This window comes from Mus caroli, chromosome 11, assembly GCF_900094665.2.
Source record: "Mus caroli chromosome 11, CAROLI_EIJ_v1.1, whole genome shotgun sequence".
In the NCBI taxonomy this organism is placed as follows: Eukaryota; Metazoa; Chordata; class Mammalia; order Rodentia; family Muridae; genus Mus; species Mus caroli.
This window is the reverse complement of record NC_034580.1, coordinates 102,932,977-102,950,961: the sequence shown is the minus strand read 5'-3', so window position 1 is coordinate 102,950,961 and position 17,985 is coordinate 102,932,977. Positions and strand designations below refer to the sequence as shown.

The 17,985-nt window shown below is 46.5% G+C and overlaps 2 protein-coding genes across 9 annotated transcripts in view; one reads left to right on the top strand and one right to left on the bottom strand.

Annotated features, from left to right (window-relative positions):
* Positions 1-12,360, top strand: part of Bptf (bromodomain PHD finger transcription factor) — a 100,915-nt gene extending 88,555 nt beyond the window's left edge. For 3 of the 7 annotated variants that reach the window (XM_029483120.1, XM_029483121.1, XM_029483118.1), the window contains 5 exons: positions 608-781; positions 1,431-1,623; positions 2,485-2,569; positions 5,020-5,206; positions 9,604-10,509. In XM_029483120.1, coding sequence (XP_029338980.1) covers positions 608-781; positions 1,431-1,623; positions 2,485-2,569; positions 5,020-5,206; positions 9,604-9,640 — 676 coding nt within the window. In that variant the 3' untranslated portion in view covers positions 9,641-10,509. Of the gene's footprint in view, positions 1-607; positions 782-1,430; positions 1,624-2,484; positions 2,570-5,019; positions 5,207-9,603 lie in introns of all 7 variants that reach the window. The other 4 variants (XM_021175559.2, XM_021175555.1, XM_029483122.1 and 1 more) reach the window with 2 other exon arrangements.
* Positions 12,361-15,076: 2,716 nt separating this feature from the next.
* On the bottom strand, positions 15,077-17,426 carry C11H17orf58 (chromosome 11 C17orf58 homolog). 2 transcript variants are annotated; one of them, XM_021178004.1, is made up of 3 exons: positions 17,282-17,426; positions 16,993-17,184; positions 15,077-15,957 (listed from the first exon to the last, which is right to left on the bottom strand). In XM_021178004.1, exons 2-3 carry the CDS (start codon positions 17,138-17,140, stop codon positions 15,767-15,769), a joined length of 339 nt encoding a protein of 112 aa, XP_021033663.1. In that variant the 5' UTR covers positions 17,141-17,184; positions 17,282-17,426; the 3' UTR covers positions 15,077-15,766. The 2 variants fall into 2 exon arrangements, with proteins under 2 accessions (XP_021033663.1, XP_029339719.1); XM_029483859.1 differs by having other exon boundaries at positions 16,993-17,187; positions 17,282-17,413.
* Positions 17,427-17,985: the final 559 nt, after the last annotated feature.

The window sequence follows — 17,985 nt, the reverse complement described above, 5'->3', positions numbered from 1 at the left end:
CCCCTCCCCTCCCCAAGCTCTGTAAGCAGGAATGACTACATACATGGACCTCTCCTAGTTTCCTCCCTAGCACGTGTGACATTGTCCTCTCCACCTGGCTGGCCTGCATGTCCTGTCCTGTAACTTGTCCTTGGTGTTTGCGCTCTGCTTTGTCTCCAATTTTAGTTTGTGAGATACATTTTCAAACCTATCTAAGAAATAGCCCTGGTATTGAAATGGCTTCTGTAGAATAGGTTTGACAGATGTAAGTCTTTGATTCTTTGGCTTTGGTTTCTGTGCCTGTTACAGTTTCACACACATTCATTAAAAGGAAGCCATTACCATCCGTATGTTTTGTTTTTTTTTTTCAAATTCCAGTATGTTTTAAGACCCATATTTCACTAAACAGTGTGTCTGCTGAAATGGATGTGAGTGACGATGTGTCCACCCTTGGTACAGCGTCAGATGCTGTGTTTGCCACTGGTAGACTGGTGCATTCAGGGTGTTTAGCTGACTCATTGCAGAAATTATCCTGTAAGAAAGCAAATCAGGGTAGAGAAGACAGATTTACATACCATGCAGCTCAAAATGACCACTACAGTGTCATTTCCATTGTGAATGCTTTTAGGTTCTATATTGGCTGTGATCTTTGTACTAACTGGTATCATGGAGAATGTGTTGGCATCACAGAAAAGGAGGCTAAGAAAATGGATGTGTACATCTGTAATGATTGTAAGCGGGCACAAGAGGGCAGCAGTGAGGAATTGTACTGTATCTGCAGGACACCTTATGATGAGTCACAGTGAGTTGATAAGAGCGTCTGTTTGACAATTCAGGAAGCCGCATTGCTCGATTGGTCACTTACCTAAAAATGAAAAGCAGGGCCTCTCTGCTGTGTCTATACCTACGTTACAAAGCCTTTCTGGTTTCTCCTCTCTTCCCTCTTTCCCTCTCCTTCAAAATGTATGTTGCTTCCTAGTGAATGGTTGAGTTGCACTGGGGGAAATGGGGTTATAACAGTAGAATTGATTCTTCACTGTGTCACAGAGTAATGTGAGGAAAACAGCCTGTGTGTCTGAAGTGGTGTTCTGTACAGCTCGACGCACCCTTTGGGAAGAGCTGGGGCTGTTGCTAACTCGCTGACTCTGAACACTCATTTGATACGGGACTAGTTGAAAGATGTTTGGGGCCTTATTTTGAGCTTTAAAGTCAATCAAATGTTTCACACTTTTCTTCAGATTGGTTCCCCATTAGCACACAATACTTTTTAATATATTTACAACTTGGTTAATAATTGGGATGTCGTTCTCAAAAGTAGTAAAACAATAATAATGCTAAAATTACCTTACACCCCAGGGTTAGCCTGTGTTCAGTTGCATGATGGGTAAAAGCAAAGTCTGAGCAGAAGCAGCCAGTCCTTTGGCCTCACATTTCCATTTTGGATCTTGCAGATTTTATATTGGCTGTGATCGGTGTCAGAATTGGTACCACGGGCGCTGTGTTGGCATCTTGCAAAGTGAGGCAGATCTCATTGATGAGTATGTCTGTCCACAGTGCCAGTCGACAGAGGACGCCATGACAGTGCTCACACCACTGACAGAGAAAGATTATGAGGGCTTGAAGAGGGTGCTGCGCTCCTTACAGGTGAGAGGCTGCTGACCGCTGCGTCTGACAGTGAAGCTCAGCTGCCTCACTGTGGACGCAGGTTTGACCTTCCCCTTCTCCAGTGAACACACTTGGCTGTCTCCCAGCCCTCAGAGAGAGGGGCTGGACACAGGGCACCTCTGCACACGCCGGTGACATGAAGTTTACTGAAGGTGCCACTTCCGCAGTGCTCATCTGACACTGCCACACACTGACAGACAGGTGCCACCTCCACTGTTGCTTACCTGACACTGAAGAGTGCTCACCGTTTGCTTTCCTTTCAGTTTATTTCTTGAAGAAAAGTATATCACGTAGGCATAGATGAGAAAGCCGTTTGATCAAGTCTGGTTATTTTCTCACTAGTGGGAAGATTGGGATTATTGGAGATGGGTGTCAAGATAGGACGTTATGTTAGCACACTTGGCTGTCTCCCATCTGTAATCACATCTGATGCCCTCTTCTGGAGCGAGCGGGGCCAACCGGAAAGAGCAGAGGTCCTAAATTCAATTCCCAACAACCACATGAAGGCTCACAACCATCTGTACAGCTACAGTGTACTCATATACATAAAATAAATAAAATAAAATATAAATAAATATTTTTTTTTAAAGAAAAAAGAAAGAAAATCTCTGACTATCACCCAAATCACCTTGTGTGGATAATTTCACTTCTCTAATATAAAGCTCACTTGAATTTTCAAGGTTTGTTGATCCAATGAGGCAACTGAATAATAGCAGCATATATATTATATGTAATACATACATACATACATACATACATACATATACTGTGTGTTTCTGGTGTCTGTGTATGTGTGTTAGTGTTTCTACTGACAGCCGTGACACTTGCTCTCTGTTGTAGGCCCACAAGATGGCGTGGCCTTTCCTTGAACCCGTAGACCCCAATGATGCACCGGATTATTACGGTGTTATTAAAGAGCCAATGGGTAAGTGCTTGCACTAAATAGGAAGACGAGTTTCCCAAGGCTTGGGCAATGATCTCTCACCATGAAGCTGATGAGGGAGAGTATCGTGGACGTGCAGGCAGCGGTGTAACTGTGTCAGTCAGTTGGGATGCTCACTTGAGGTGGGTTTCCTAGGTACTTAGTCCAGGCTGACTTGACCCTGGAGTGCACCTCCCCGTGCTGAGGTCAGAGGACGGCACCACCAGCTGGGAATATCTAGTAAATTTACATATGCATGCCTTTGAGCCAGCAGCTCAATGGGACAAGTGTATAGTCCTCAACAGTGTTTATGACAGCTAAACACTGGAAATGAACAAGCTGTCGGCCCAGGAGCCTCTGCGTCACATTGTGTATGAGTAGAGAACCGTGCAGCTGTACAGACAGTGAGTGCAGTCAGTGAACCCAGCCTGATGCAGTGGAGACCCTTATTTCTCCAGGAGAGAAAACACTGGTAGAGCAGCTGTAGCTGAAGGTACCAAGAGTGGCAGCTAGCTACATGAGGTCATATTTCAGAATACTCTACCAGCTGGAGAAGTTCCAAAACCAAAGCAAAAAAACTTCCAAACGTGTGGAGCAGTCCCAGATAGCTGTTGCCAGCAAAGTATTCTTAGAGAGGAGAGAACACGGAGAAGAGGGAAAGGAGGGTTCTGTGAGATCCATCCGAGGCCTGAGGTAGAGTGTCTTGTACACTTGAGACCCAGGATAGTCACTGCGTTAGTCTCTTTGAATAATGATTTGGATGACTTTGTGTGGTCTAAAAGTTGAATTTACTGGAGCTAGAGAGATTGCCCAACAGGTAGGACAGCTGAGACTCTGCCCACAGACCAGGCTTCAATTCCCAGCACCCAGATACATGGTGGTTAGCATCATCTGTAACAGAGGGCTGACTCCTTTCTCACCACTGCCTCCTGCTCAGTGCACATACATGGGATTTAAGAAATTGAATGTTTCTTAATTTACTAGCCAACTTCAACTTTTTAAATTATTTTTGTCTTGAGGTGTTTGGCAAACAGAATTCGTTCTGTAGTCCATCTTGGCCGTCATCCCCCACTCCAGCAGTCCTCCTCCTCAGACCACAGCGTGCAGGCCTGGCAGGTGTGAGCCACTGCTCCTAGTTTTTTCAAAGAGCTAGGGTACTTTCCTGTGTCTTTCCCTTTGTTACCACGGGAACAATGTGCCTCCTCTGTGGACATGTCAAGGGCATACAGAGCTACAAGACATCATGGGAAAAAGTTAAAGTTACCCATTTATGTCTGGGCTTTAAACTATAAACATTATATTCTAGTCATGCCCCACTCCCTATTGTTTTGAAATAGGGTCACACTCTGTAGTCTTGGATGCCCAGTTCATATAATTCTCTTGCCTCAGCCTCTTGGGCACAGGCAATATTGGTATCCACCATTCCCAGACAGTTGTATGTTTACTAAAAGTTCATAAATATGCATTAAATTGTCTCCATGGTGTGGACTAACTTTAAAATGGTGGGAGACAGAAGAAGGCAGATCTCTGACTTTGAAGCTAGTCTGCTCTATAGAGTAAATTCTAGGATAGCCAGGGCTATACAGAGAAACCCTGTCTGGAAAACAAACAAAACTGGTGGGTCGCTTTGAGGCAGGTAGCAGGGTGTTACTAAAGGCCAAGGCTGCTGCTGCTGCTGCTGCTGCTGCTGCTGCTGCTGCTGCTGCTGCTGCTGCTGCTGCTGGTTGTATTCATAGCCCTGAATTGTAATTAACCTCAGTGTGCATAGTGATTTGTGTTTGTTATTTTAGTCTACTTTCAAAGATAAAGACAATTTCTGCTGGGTAAGGTGGTGCATCCCTTTAATCCCAGCATTTGGAACACAGGCAGGCAGATCTCTGGGAGTTGTAGGCCAGCCTGGTTTATTTACTGAGTGAGTTTTAGGATAGCCAGAGCTATTTAGAGAGACCTTGTCTCTCTAAGCCGGGCGTGGTGGCGCACGCCTTTAATCCCAGCACTCGGGAGGCAGAGGCAGGCGGATTTCTGAGTTCGAGGCCAGCCTGGTCTACAAAGTGAGTTCCAGGACAGCCAAGGCTACACAGAGAAACCCTGTCTCAAAAAACCAAAAAAACAAAAAACCAAAAAAAAGACCTTGTCTCTCAAAACAACAACAAAAAAATACTTTCATATGCATAGAACCAATTGGCATAGTTTTCTTTAAAGCAGTTGAATAAATGGATATTGTTCTGTGTGGTTAATTAAATATGAAAGAGCCTTCTTAGCAGCAGCCAGGATTACTGTCTTAGAACCCAAAGCAGAACATTTCTCATGAATGGCAAGCTAGCCTCCAGACATGGAGAAGCAGATTCAGAAAGATTCAACATAGCACATGTTGAGTTCATAAGAGCTGCAGGCCCTGATCACACTGGGAAAGACCTTAAAGCTTTGAAAATATTTTGTTTTGTGTTTTTAAGACCTTGCCACCATGGAAGAAAGAATACAAAAACGGTATTATGAAAAGCTGACAGAGTTTGTGGCAGATATGACCAAAATTTTTGATAACTGCCGTTACTACAATCCCCGTGACACCCCTTTTTACCAGTGTGCAGAAGTTCTTGAATCATTCTTTGTACAGAAACTGAAAGGATTCAAGGCCAGCAGGTAAGCACGGGTGTTCAGTATGCTGAACTAAGTCACTCTTGAAACTCTGTCCTGCCCTACTGAAGGGCGGCCAGTGGAGTGGTCATAGTAAGTTGTTCCTTCAGATAAAAGAAACTGTTCCTACAAAGTCAAGACCACAACGTTACGGTTACACTAGGCATGGCAGTCAGAGGAAATTTGTGAGTTTGAGACCAGCCTGGTCTATACAGAGAGTCTCAGGCCAGACTGGTCTACATAGCAAGACCCTGTCGCAACGAAAAACAAACAAACAAAAGACTATGGCATTGTGGTTTACTCTGGAGGATGGGAGCCGACAGTAATAAAAAAGACCTGTGTCTGTTAGTGTGGTTAAAATGAAGCCCTTCATGGAGTCTGTCTGTCTGCAGGACTTGGGTTGGGGGCGGGGGGGCTCCTGCTCTCCTCAGCCACCCAGGAGAGGACCAGCAAGAAGGCGTTGATGCTCTCCTGGAGTTACTTGGGCTTAGAAATCATCAAACACTGGCTTTCTAGGTGTTTTTCTAGGCTGTGCTAGTCCGTACGTCCTCCATTGTCCTAAGCCATAAACCACTGAGCAACTCTGCATGAGTTTTTCTTATTGTGACCTTCATTCCCTTCAGTTTCTCAACTCCAGCCCACATCTCAAGCCCATGAAGTTCTTCTTCCTGTAGAGCTTGATGCCTCTTGGGTGGTAACAGCTCTATCACTGCTGTTCTGTAGCCTTGCGGGTCATCCTTCACCATCCCCACATCCCTACTCCCACCCTCTCGGTCAGCTCTAGGCGCTCAGATCGTATAGACCTCGGATGTGCTGGGGACCTGGGTCTCTGGGCATCATCTCAGGCATCCATCCCTACAAGATTCCATCCTGAGTATGAGAATCGGGGTTGTGAGCCCAAGGTGAGGCTCAGGGACAGCGCGAGCGTGTGTGTATTTCCTCTGTCATAGCAAGAGCTGTATTTTAGACACAGTGTAGGAACATGCATAGTAAAGTTTAAAAGATGAGCTCGTTGTAATAAAGAGCACACTGGACTCTCACAGGAGTGGGGAAAGATCAGCTCATCAGTCCAGTGCAGACCTCAGAGAACTTCACATACGGTAATTCCAAAGAAAACCACAGAGAAAAGTAACCTACGATCCTCATATCTGTGTGTGCTGGAGGGGGGCTGGTGTCTACCTCACCGAAGCTAGCGAGACTGCTTGCCTTGCTACTGACTGTGGCAGGCCAGCCTCCCCTGATAGAGAGTGAACCATTCCCATAATGCCACTCGGTACACTAAAGAACTCAAGAGTATCTAGAACTCACAAGCAGAGAAGTTAGCTTCAGACACATCACAGTGCCTGCCTGCCTGCCATGTGGACACCCAGTCTGTAACCTATCCTTCTGAGGGTTAGCTGATACCCAAGGACAGCCTGCAGGAAAGGGCCAGGATGGAGCAGAAAAGTAGAGCCCAGAAAGAATGAGAACCTTTTACAGACAACACACCCCTGAATCCTGTCCCAAGAAACTTGTCAGGTGCACTGCGTCTGCATCCTGGTAAACAGATTACTGAGAATAAGCAATACCTGACTAAGATAGAAAGATTAGGAAAGAAAAACTGTAAGCAATGAACGTTTACATCATGAAAATCCTTACCGTGCCTGCTCCTTGGAGCAAAGTACAGAAAGAAGATCAGAGAAGATGAGTGTCAGAAAGTGAGCTATGCAGGACCATCAGTCAGTCAGTCACTGAGTCTAGCCACTGGGACCCCTCTGTGCTGACATAAGGATGCTGAGCAGGGTGGAAGCCTCCACTCTGCAGCTCTCATCCTTGTGGAGAGAGGACAAGGCGAGGGGGCTGGTGGAAACCAAGCAACACACATCCCATGCCATAGTCCCTGAGTGCCAAGGCTGAAAGAGGCTTTCAGAGGGTGGACAGAACACCTATGGGTAGCAGGGATTAGACTAATGGCCAGTCTGCATGGAAGGGGAGACTCCATCCCAGTTCTTCAGGAAACATGGTTGTCAGCTTATGTGGTTAAGACAGTTCAGAGTGAATACAGGACACTTTTAGTGATGTAAGGAAAGGGCCTTCACAGACAGGTATGCCTGCTCTAACAGAGAGAAGCCTTGGCTGCCTGGTGTGGCAGCTCCTTCCTTGGTAGCACACATCTTTAATCTCAGCTAGCGTGAGACCTTGTCTCAAAAAGTAAACAAGGAGGGAGAAAAGGAAAGGAAAGCCTCTGGGCAGTGTTGTCACAAGTGTCTTTAATCCCAGCAATTGTGAGGCAAAGGAAGGCGGATTACCGAGTTCGAGGCCAGCCAGGGCTACACAGAGAAAACTTGTCTCGGAAAAAAAACAGAGAGAGAGAGAAGAAAAGAAAAAGGCCTTTGGTCCAGAAAACAGGAGGTCCCAGCAACTTAGAATGGCTAGAACTAAGGGACATTTATAAAGCCAGTATGTGCAGCAAGTGTCCAGGTCAGAAGACAATAGGGTATGCCCAAGATAGCAGTGCCTAAGGAAAGAAAAGAGTTCGGCTATTAGATAATTGTCAGAGTCCAAAAAGCATAACACTGTGAACTTAAAGAAAAAGCTAAGTGAGGCTGAGAATCCCCTTTCTCAACAAATGCCTAGATGCTGCAGAGAAAGGGCCTGGGCTTCTCAAGTCAGCCTGAGGAGGTACTGAAGACAGAACTGCAAGTTCCTGGGAAAGAAAAGGGCTCAGAGAGGAAGTAGGGAGTGGTCAAGTGAGCTGACTTCCCTCTCCAAAAACAAACACAGTTGATGAGAAAGGCCCAGGGGGCAGCACAGAGCTACAGCTCCCCTCACAAGAGTGCTTGCACAGCTAGTCCTCTGATCAAATTTTTAAAACTTGGAAAGCCTCCGGGCAGTGGTGGCGCAAGCCTTTAATCCCAGCACTTGGGAGGCAGAGGCAGGCGGTTTTCTGAGTTCGAGTAGTGAGTTCCAGGACAGCCAGGTCTACAAAGAGAAACCCTTGGAAAATCTGGGTGCTTTGAGTCCCATGTGAGCTACCAAACTAGTAGGCAGAATCCCAGAGGGAGGGGGGGGGAGAGGAGAAAAGGCAGTCCTGGAGCTTGTAGCAAAACAAGGATCTGAAGAAGAGACAAAAGCTTACCAACATACTAGGGTGTGAGTGGAGGAGAGTGAGTGATATCAAACCCAGGTCTTCAGTAAGCTCACACACATGGTAACATTGACCTCTAGGAGTAAGGGACCACCTCTTGCCAACAAGTTTCCGGAGGTGAATTGAGAAGCTGGCTCAGCTGTGCTCCAGTGCATTCTGTGTGAAGTGTAGCATGCTCTCCTGGTTAAGGCTAGTGTAGCACAGGTGATCCTTTTTGTTATTGTTTTGGGGTTTTGTTTGTTTGTTTTTCAAGACAGGGTTTCTCTGTGTAGCCCTAGCTGTCCTGGAACTCACTCTGCAGACCAGGCTGGCCTTGAACTCAGAAATCCGCCTGCCTCTGCCTCCCAAGTGCTGGAATTAAAGGCGTGCGCCACCACTGCCTGGTTTGCCCTCCTTCGTTCCTGCAGTTACCCTGGCCACACCTCCCATTTTTAATTTGTGATCTTCCAGATTGTGTGCACATTATTCTCATGCCTCTGTTCTGATTCATCATTTATACCATCCGTGTTCTTTCTTTTCTTACAGATTGTGATATCTTTAGTCTGACTTTTTAACTGGAATCAGAACTGGATGTTGGGGTCACTGTTTAGTGTACCACGTGTTTGCCTAACTCAAAATCCCCTCCCAAAAGTTGGAACTAGCTAATATAATTTTTTAATGTTAAATACAGATGTGTAGATACATAAAAGTTTTATTCTGGCAGCCATGTTGGACAATATCTAAAGAATTGTGAATGCCTGAGATGTTGTCCTTCCCACTACTGTGATAGAAAGTGCTGAGTTAGCCCTGCTACCTGTACAGTAATGTGGTCACTAACAGAAGCTGTGAATAAAGCTGTGAGAAGAGGAAGACTTTCTGGACCAGCACAGAAAAATGTGATGTTAATGTTCCTATTGTCTTGTGGTCGAGCCCCCTCCGCGCATCGTTGTAAACAGACAGGCGCACACCTTTGCCTCCAGCAATGCTTCTGCAAACGTCTCACTTGCCCCATTGGTTGAAAATGGTGGAATCTTAATAAACAATATATATTCGCTTATAGATACATATATTTTTAAACAGTGGCTTTTTCCAGTGAGCTACCATGTTTACTGTACAGTAAAAAGTTTTACTACTATAGTTTAAAGATTTCTTAAATGTTAACTTTCTTCTATTTGCTTGCCAAGGATGAGGGAGAGCGCACGGCGGCTCCCCCAGGCTGGCCTTGGCAGCCACATAAATTATCGATGGTTCACAAACGAAGGGTGCTTAATTGTCCCCTTTTTTCTGTATTCTGTAGGTCTCATAACAACAAGCTGCAATCTACAGCTCCTTAGAACTCAGCGTGTCTGTCACCTAAGCTAGACACAGCAAGTCTGGCGCTCTGAACTATTTAAATTAAAGCGCCAGATGTTTTCAGTCAGGCTTTCCTGACAAGACCGTAACCTCCTTCATATTGGTCACAACAGTCCAGTTGTATTCTTGGCCAATTTTGTCCAACGGACAAAGGAAAAGCAAAGTCAACGGCACCGTTGTCTTGTCCAGAGCAAATGGCTTTACTATTGTGGCAGAAGCAGGAACTTTGTTTATTGGAAAAAAAAAAAAAAAAAAGAAAAAGCAAGAAAAAAAAAAAAAAGATACTATGGGGTCAAGTGTAACTCCGTGGGAATGCCACATCTGCTCTTCAGTGAAGAAGCTGTTTAGAGTCTCACAGAAAACTTTTTGACTGTATTTATTTATTGTTGCAAAAAAAAAGACGCTTTTTTATTGCTGCCCTCATTTGTCAGCTAATTATTTTTTCTTATACAAATCCAGCCCTGGTTCCGTGTATCCACCCTGTATCCTATCATGATTCCTGTAGGTGAAGTACAAGGCGACCTCTAGGTGTCTTTTCTTTCTATGAAAGGAGCTGCTATGTACACATGTGCACACACAACTGGGAATCAACAATGAGTTTATTGTTCACGGGAGACACAAGTGAAGCTTGCAGAAAGGTTGGGCTAAGTGGTCCTGGACTACAGACTTCGTTGCCTTGAATACACCAGTACCAATTGTCATTTACTCTGCACCAGGCTAAATGAGCAAAATCTATTTGAAGGTATCTTGTTTGTAAACATTGTCAGATTCTAATTTTTTTCTTTTTGTATTAAAATTCAACTATGGATGTATATGAATCGAAATAAATGGAGATCATTTTTCTCCCACAGATGGAGGTCTCTTTGAATGTGCGCTATGATTACCTGTAAGCCTTTGTGGGGAATGGGGCGGGGGAGAGACCAGGAATGACAGGAAGACCTGGATTTCTCTAGAATAGCAGAGGCCCTTTCCTAAGTCCCTTGTCACCACATCAGAGAAAATCTCCAGGGAGCCGGTCCCTTGCATCTCTTGGTCATCCCTGTAATAACGGGAATATGACACAGTACAAGCTGCCTTCATCCCCACCTTCCAAAACTGTAGGCAGATTCCTGTGTGGGATGAAGGGTGTGTGCTGGCCGGGTTCCTTGGGTTTTGTTTGTTGCAGTAGAGCAGGGTAGAGGGTAGAGCAGACAGGCTCGCCCTGCATCTTCCTCCTGCGGGTGCACTCACCCTCCCTCCCCTTGGAGCTGCTTGCTGTGTTGTGAAAACCAGCCAGAACTGGGTCAGGCTGCCTGGCAGAGGTTTTCCTACATTTTGCACTAGTACATGTTAGCCTTGTCCTGCTGGGTTCTAGAATCTACCTAGTTTTTGTTTTTTAAAAGCCGCCTCTGTGCATTTGGTGTCGCCCTGCTATGCAAAGCCTTCCCCAGCCCTTAGTTTCTTGAAAGGAAACTGTGGCGAGTTGGCAAATTCTTCCTTGTGACAGGCTCAGGTGTACAGGTTCTTCTGGGTCACATGCTCTATGGAAGCCTACTCCCTCTGTACAGAAAAATGTCACTTTAGCCTATGCTTACAGCTAAAGAGACTTAACTGCTCAATATGGTAACAAAGTTTTTGCTTAAACTATTAAGGTGGAAGTAGTTAAATACAGGCTATTTTGTCCTTTTAGTTTACAAAAAAAGAAAAAAGAAAAAAATGTTCCACGTTGTAGGCACTGTGCTGATGCAAGAATTCCACATCCTAACGAAACAAAGTGATTCTGCACCTGCCCACGTCCAGTATTCCTGTACTATCTATTCATATATCTAAGCATATATGGGCTTAATCACTTAAGCTTGTTGCAGCAAGAGCTTTCCTACCTGTAGGCAATAGATTGCTATGTTTTTAACAAATTGTAGAAAATTCTAAATAATCCTTTTTGTACGTAATAGGACATTTCATCCTAAAAAAATAAAGTAATGTTTTTGACATTGGATTCTGTGCAGTTTCTAATGAAACAATGACTGGTTGGGTCAATGTTTGCTATATTTTTCTGAAGCTGTTGGCATTGCCAAGTTGTACAGAAAGGGGGGTGGGTATGGGTTGTGGATTTCTGAGACCAGGAAGATGTTAATTTCTTATTTGTGTACTTAATGGTATAAAGATTTTTGCAGTTTCTATCACCATGTAAAGACATTTTATAGTTTTATCAGACTGTGGAGTTTTAGTCTTTCAACGTACATTTATTTCAAAAGCTGCTTTTCTACAGATCTCATTTGACCTCCTTCTGCTCCTCAATAAAAGTGTTAGGCTGTCTGCTCCGTCCGGCAGACCGAGTGGTCCGACGCACATCTGTGATATGAGTAGGGCTCAGGTTCTGTGCCTAGAAGTTGTATTGCTTTGATAGATTTCTTTGGCTAAAAGTATTTTTTAGCATTTCCTGTGTTCCTCTCCAGATTCACAGTTTAAGACCATTTCTTAAGAGATATTTTCATAACGGCGGTAAGGCTTTTTTCTCCTGTGCAGGTTCTTCAGGGCTTGTATTTACTGTCCTGTGCTAGGTCAAAGAAATTTCGAACTTTTGGAGATGTTTTCTACGGTAAAAATGACCTTTTTCTATTTGGAGTGGCCTGGAGTGCTGTGTGGGACCCTCCCAGTGTGCTGCTGTCTGTAACCTGTCCTCTTAAGAGCTGCAAATAAAACTTCTCTCCCTGTCTCCGTCCATCTGTGTCAGGTCAGATCGCGGTTCTTGCGGTTCTCCCGCTTCTGATATAGGAGCCAAGCTGGCGGCTGCACACTCAGAATGTCATCCCTTGCCCTTGTTTGTTGTTGTTGTTGTTGTAAATTTTATTTATTTTTATGGGTATGAGTGTTTTACCTGCGTGTGTGTGTGTGCACTATGCGGATGCCTGAAAGCCCTTGGGAAGTCAGAAGAGAACACTGAATCCTTTGGAAATGGAGTTAGTTTACTTACTTTTTTTTTTTTTTAAGATTTATTGATTATATGTAAGTACACTGTAGCTGTCTTCAGACACTCCAGAAGAGGGCACCAGATCTCGTTACAGATGGTTGTGAGCCACCATGTGGTTGCTGGGATTTGAACTCTGGACCTTCAGAAGAGCAGTCGGGTGCTCTTACCCACTGAGCCATCTCACCAGCCCTAGTATACTTACTTAAGCCACATGTGGATGCTGGGAACTGAACCCAGGTCCTCTGCAAGAGCGGCTAGTGATTTTAACTGCTGAGCCATCTCTCCAGCTCCCAGAATTCACTCTCCCTGGTGGAGGCAGTTTTACAGGCAGTGTCTTTAACTTGGAGTGTTCTCTCCTGAATGAAGTAATGGCCGGGTGGGGTGGGGGGCATAAAGGACACTGGGAGGAGAGACCTTGGCACCTGGAGCAGTTTGAGTTTTTACACACACTCAGTGAGCTGCCGAGAAAGGCACCTTGATCCACCATCGACCGAATTTCAACTAACAGAGTGCTGTGTTTTCAGACTAGAAGAGACCATGCACAAGTCAGGAGGGTGCTCTGGAAGTGGCAGGCAAGAAGTCTTGCACAGACATTCAGATGATTTCAGAAGAACCTTGCACAATGCCATAGGATATTCTAGAGACAGTTTTTCAAAGCTAGTATTAGCACCAAAAAGGGGGAAGGGAGTTGTCCTACAGACAAAAGAGAAAAATGTCCTTTTCCCCTCCTTGAAGTCACAGCTTTATTTAAAGGACAGATGCTGTTGAATTCCTCTTGAAGGCAACGGAGTATTTTCTTGTTGAGGGACCTCTGTGTATGTGCAGAGGCACAAAGGGCCCTTCAGTCTTCTTGAGCGCTGATCCATGAAAGGGGTGGTAGGTGGTGGGGCTGGGGGAATCTATCAATGGGGAAAAGGGATTAGAGCCAACAATGATTGGCTCATTAAAATTTTCTGTAAAATTAGAAATTACAACCAAGGTCCTGTGTGAATATTGAAGGAAAAAAAAAAAAAAAAGATTCTTCCCACCTTTTTGCTAGCCTGGAATCACCAGGGTTCTTTTCTGTCTCCTTTTCCAGTCTCGAGCCTGTGGCTAACAGACCTTGACTAAGCCTCACTAGCCTTGCCTTGCAGATCCAACCTTGAATGATGGCTTTTATTTTTATCCAGGCCGTCTGCAAGAAGTGGCCTGACCTCCAAGTATATGGAACCTGAGGGACTGGTGTTTTCATGTAGATGTGTCTGCAGGGAGGTGTGTGGGCAACTGCTCCTAAGGAAGCCAGAACAGGTTGTGAGGTGCCCTAGACGGACAGGGAGGTGAGAGCTACTTAGCTCGGGTGCTGGGAACTGGACTCCAGTCCCAGCAAAAGCATCAGGGATCAGAACAACTCATGCCCCTCCCCTCACCCCTTCTCACGCCCCGCCTCCCCTTTCTGGAAGAGGCTGGCCACACCTCTGTATCGAAGGGTGACTTTGGCCATCCTCTACCTCCTGTGCGCTGGCATCACAGGCTTAAACTAGCATGCTTAGCATTCCAAAAAAATAAAGAATTTGGACACACTTCATCTTTGGAAGATTCTCTAAAAGACCTTAAACTGGGGATTTGTGAGATTTACACTGAAACTGCAAGACCCTTTGTTCGTCGCAGGAGCTTCGAACTTAAGGAGTCGATCTGTCTTCCACAGCAAGCACCAGCCAAAGGCTACCTGTGACTTTTTTCCTCAGACCAAAAGATAGCAAACAAAACAAAACCAAAACCCCTTAGTAATGCTTTACCACAGAATAGAACCTCTCACCTTTATTTACTAATGTGTCCCTGTCTAAGGCCCAGGAGGCAACAGTTACCATACTGCACATGGCTCTTCTACCACTGTCCCCAGAGAGACACTGTAGCCCTGGCTGGCCTGGAACTCAAGAGATTCACCTGCCTCTGCCTCTCAGGTGCTGGGATTAAAAGTGTGTTCCACTTCACCCAGCTTCTTTTTTGAGACTCTTTCATGTAGCTTAGTTTAGCCTTTAACTCTTCACACACACACACTCCCAAGCACATTACCATGCCTAGCGACACCTTTTGTTATAAGCTGTTGCTGCTTGCTTCTCAGTCAGCCTGTGTCCCTCCTGTGACAGCCTTCATGCATGCCGTTCTCCCTGTGGCTCTGACTGGCCTGGAATTCACAAATATATCCACCTGCCTCTACCTCACCAGGGCTGGGATTGAAGGGTCTTGGGTTCTTAGTGTCTATTCACAGCACTTCAGATTAACAGAAACACAGCTTGCTCCTCTGAAAGAAAAATCGGTATGTCCTTATGGACTCTGGTATAAAATAATTAAACTAGTGATTGAAGATTTTCCACACAAAACAAAACGGTTTCACTAAGCTGGCCGGTGGGCTGTCGCTGAAAATCTTTAGGATCCCTGAAGCAAAAACAAAACAAAACAAAAAAATAAACAAAGCAAAGCCAGGTGCTTTCTGATTTCACAGCAAGATTTACTGCTTTGCAAACACAATCATGGTATTACCAGGTCTTAACATCAAAATGACATCAGATACACCAGAAAACGTCCTGGAATCGATGCCAGTTTGGCACAAAACAGGTTGCTGGGAGCAAGGAGGCATGGCAATACACAGGGGCTTGTATTGTGTGGTACAGCAGGAACACACCTTGAATGGTGTTTTGCTTGAATTAGCCCTTGAAATGTAATAGTTTTTGCACTTGGCTGGTGTTTGATCTATATGACATTTCATATGTAAATGACTAGGGTGCTTACTCCCTTGTGTGGAATTTAAAACTCGATGCTTTAAATACAAAATCTGGCTTGACACCACATGATAGATACTAGTCAAAGTTGTATATTTAAATTCGAGAACTGTTTTGTGAACTGTCTCCACTGGGGGGGTGGGGGATGTATTAAATTAAAATAACTTAAAAACAGCAAAAATGGTGTGATCTGTTGACCCACAGAGTCTGGTGTCTGGGTTGTGTGCGTGACTGCCCTCGAGGGACTTTCCCACAGTGTCCTGGAGGACACCTGCCAGCATTTTGTAGATAAAGTGACAGCTTTAGAGCTAAGCCGCACACGGAGTCCATAAGGTAGCCCTGTTTCACAGAAGCCTCCCGCCATGTGAAGACGGACCCCAAGTGCCAAGTTGGCCTGTTCAAATGCACTGGGTGTGGGTGGCACCTCGAACTTGCCACTCCCGCTTTCGGTTAAACCTCTTCACGTAGTTGCTGCTACCCTGGATCAGCCCGTCTCCTGGACGCAGGCGCCCTCTTAGGACCTGGAGCAGCGCACTGGGGAGCTGCCGTCTCTTATGGTAGATGTGGCCCATCACAATATACCTGCTTCCTGAACAAAAAGCATAAGAGAAACGGTGTCATCTAAATGCCAAGAAACAATGACATCTGAGCTTGAATTTCGTTACCTTGCTGTGCTTGTAGCAATTTAAACTATTGGCAACAGGTGAAAACATTAGAACAGGTAACCTACGGACTGGCAACATTTCAGAACAAAGCATTCTTCCGAGACCATCTCTAGGAAGAAGTGAGAATAGGTAACCCCAACACCGCCACTGCCCGGAAGAGGACTTTCTCATCTCAGTGCTGGACAGAAGGCCGTAGGCATTCATTTTGAAAGTAGTGTGGGCCGGGCGGTGGTGGCACACGCCTTTAATTCCAGCACTTGGGAGGCAGAGGCAGGTGGATTTCTGAGTTCGAGGCCAGCCTGGTCTACAAAGTGAGTTCCAGGACAGCCAGAGCTATATACAGAGAAACCCTGTCTCGGAAAAAAAAAAAACAAAAAAAACAAAAAAACAAAAAAACAAAACAAAACAAAAGAAAAAAAGAAACAAAGAAGTGTCAACCTAGGTATCAACATATCAATGTTTGGGGATTTGTCTTGTTTTAGCCAAAGCTAGCCTTGGGGGAGATGACCTTGAACTTCTGACCCTTCATGTTTCCAAATTGCTCCTGGATGCTGGAGTTGCACCATCACCGCTGGCCTGTTCTGTGCCAACCAATATTCTCACCTTGAGGGAGCTGAAAAGGTGCTGCTGTCATCTAAACTCTATTGGTTAAACTACTGTCCCACGAAGGAGCTGGGGTTGAGCTCCACCAGTAACCCAGCATATGTTAAGGCTGAAGGAAGAGGATTACCGGAATTTCGAGGCCAGGCTTTCTATCAAGAGCCTGTCTGAAAAAGACAAATTCTGGGAGTGTAACTTATGACATGCTTGCCTGGCGTATGTGAGGCCCTGCTCAACACCTGGTCTTTGAAAAGGGAGTTGGGTGCTGGGGTGACCAACAGAAGCTGCAGCACTCAGGTCCCCAGTAGCATTATAAAGGACACGATGAATGGCTTTTTCGGGGGACGGGATTTCGATACCGGGTTTAAATTCTGGACACGGCTTATGGCAACTGGAGGAGTCCAGGGCTAGTATATGCACGCGGAAGAAAAAGCCGTCGGGAGTGATGTATAGGCGGCTCATCTTGTACAGCCCGTCGGGGTCCACCAGAAGAGTCACCAGGCGCATGCCCGCGCCCAACACGTCCACGTCGTGCACGATTCCATTCACCGCTGCTTTGGAAAAACAGGGTTTGGAGGAAAAAGCATTACAACTAGCTCCAGGACGGGGACGGGCGCGCGGGTTCCCGGGAGGGTGCAGCGCGCTCACCGAATTCGCTGGCGCAGTAGGCCTCCCACTCGTCCGCGTCCGCGCTGCAGGCGCGCGCGCAGGACTGAGTCTCTGGCTCCCTGTCCTCCCGCGACAGCGCCTGCGGGGTCCCAGACGGCGGCGCTGCGGCGCGCGGCCGGTTCGGGTGGGCGGGGCCGGCGGCGCGCGCGCCGGGGGGTCGCGCGGCCCGAGAGCGCGCGCGCCGCGGGGAGTCCTCGGGCGGGGACGCGCGGTTCTCCGCCTGCGCGAGGCGCGGGCCCGGAAGCGCCGCGGGCGCGCGCACTGCATCCCGGAAGCCGGCGCGGTTGTCCGCGGGCGGCGGGATCTTCCGGCGCCGGGGGTCGGGCCAAGCGCGCGGTCCTGCGTAGGCGGCGCGCGGACGGCGCGCGAACTCGGACAGCGGCTGCGCGCGTGGCCCTGGCGTCTCCCGGGAGTCGGGCTTTCGGTGCGGCGGCGGGGCTGCGGGAGAAAGCGAGGCGTGAGCCCAGGGGAGGCGCGAGGGGAGTAGAGGGGTCGGAGCGAGCACCTGCCGGAGCCCTGCACGAAAGGACCACTGCCCGTAGCACCGGGCTTCGGCAGGAGACTGGCTGCGAGTTCGAGGAAGCCTAGACTACGGAGTCAAACTATCCTAAGAATAAACAAGTAAAGGCAACATTAGTACTAAGAGGCCAAAGGACATTATATTGTTAAGAAACTTTGACTAT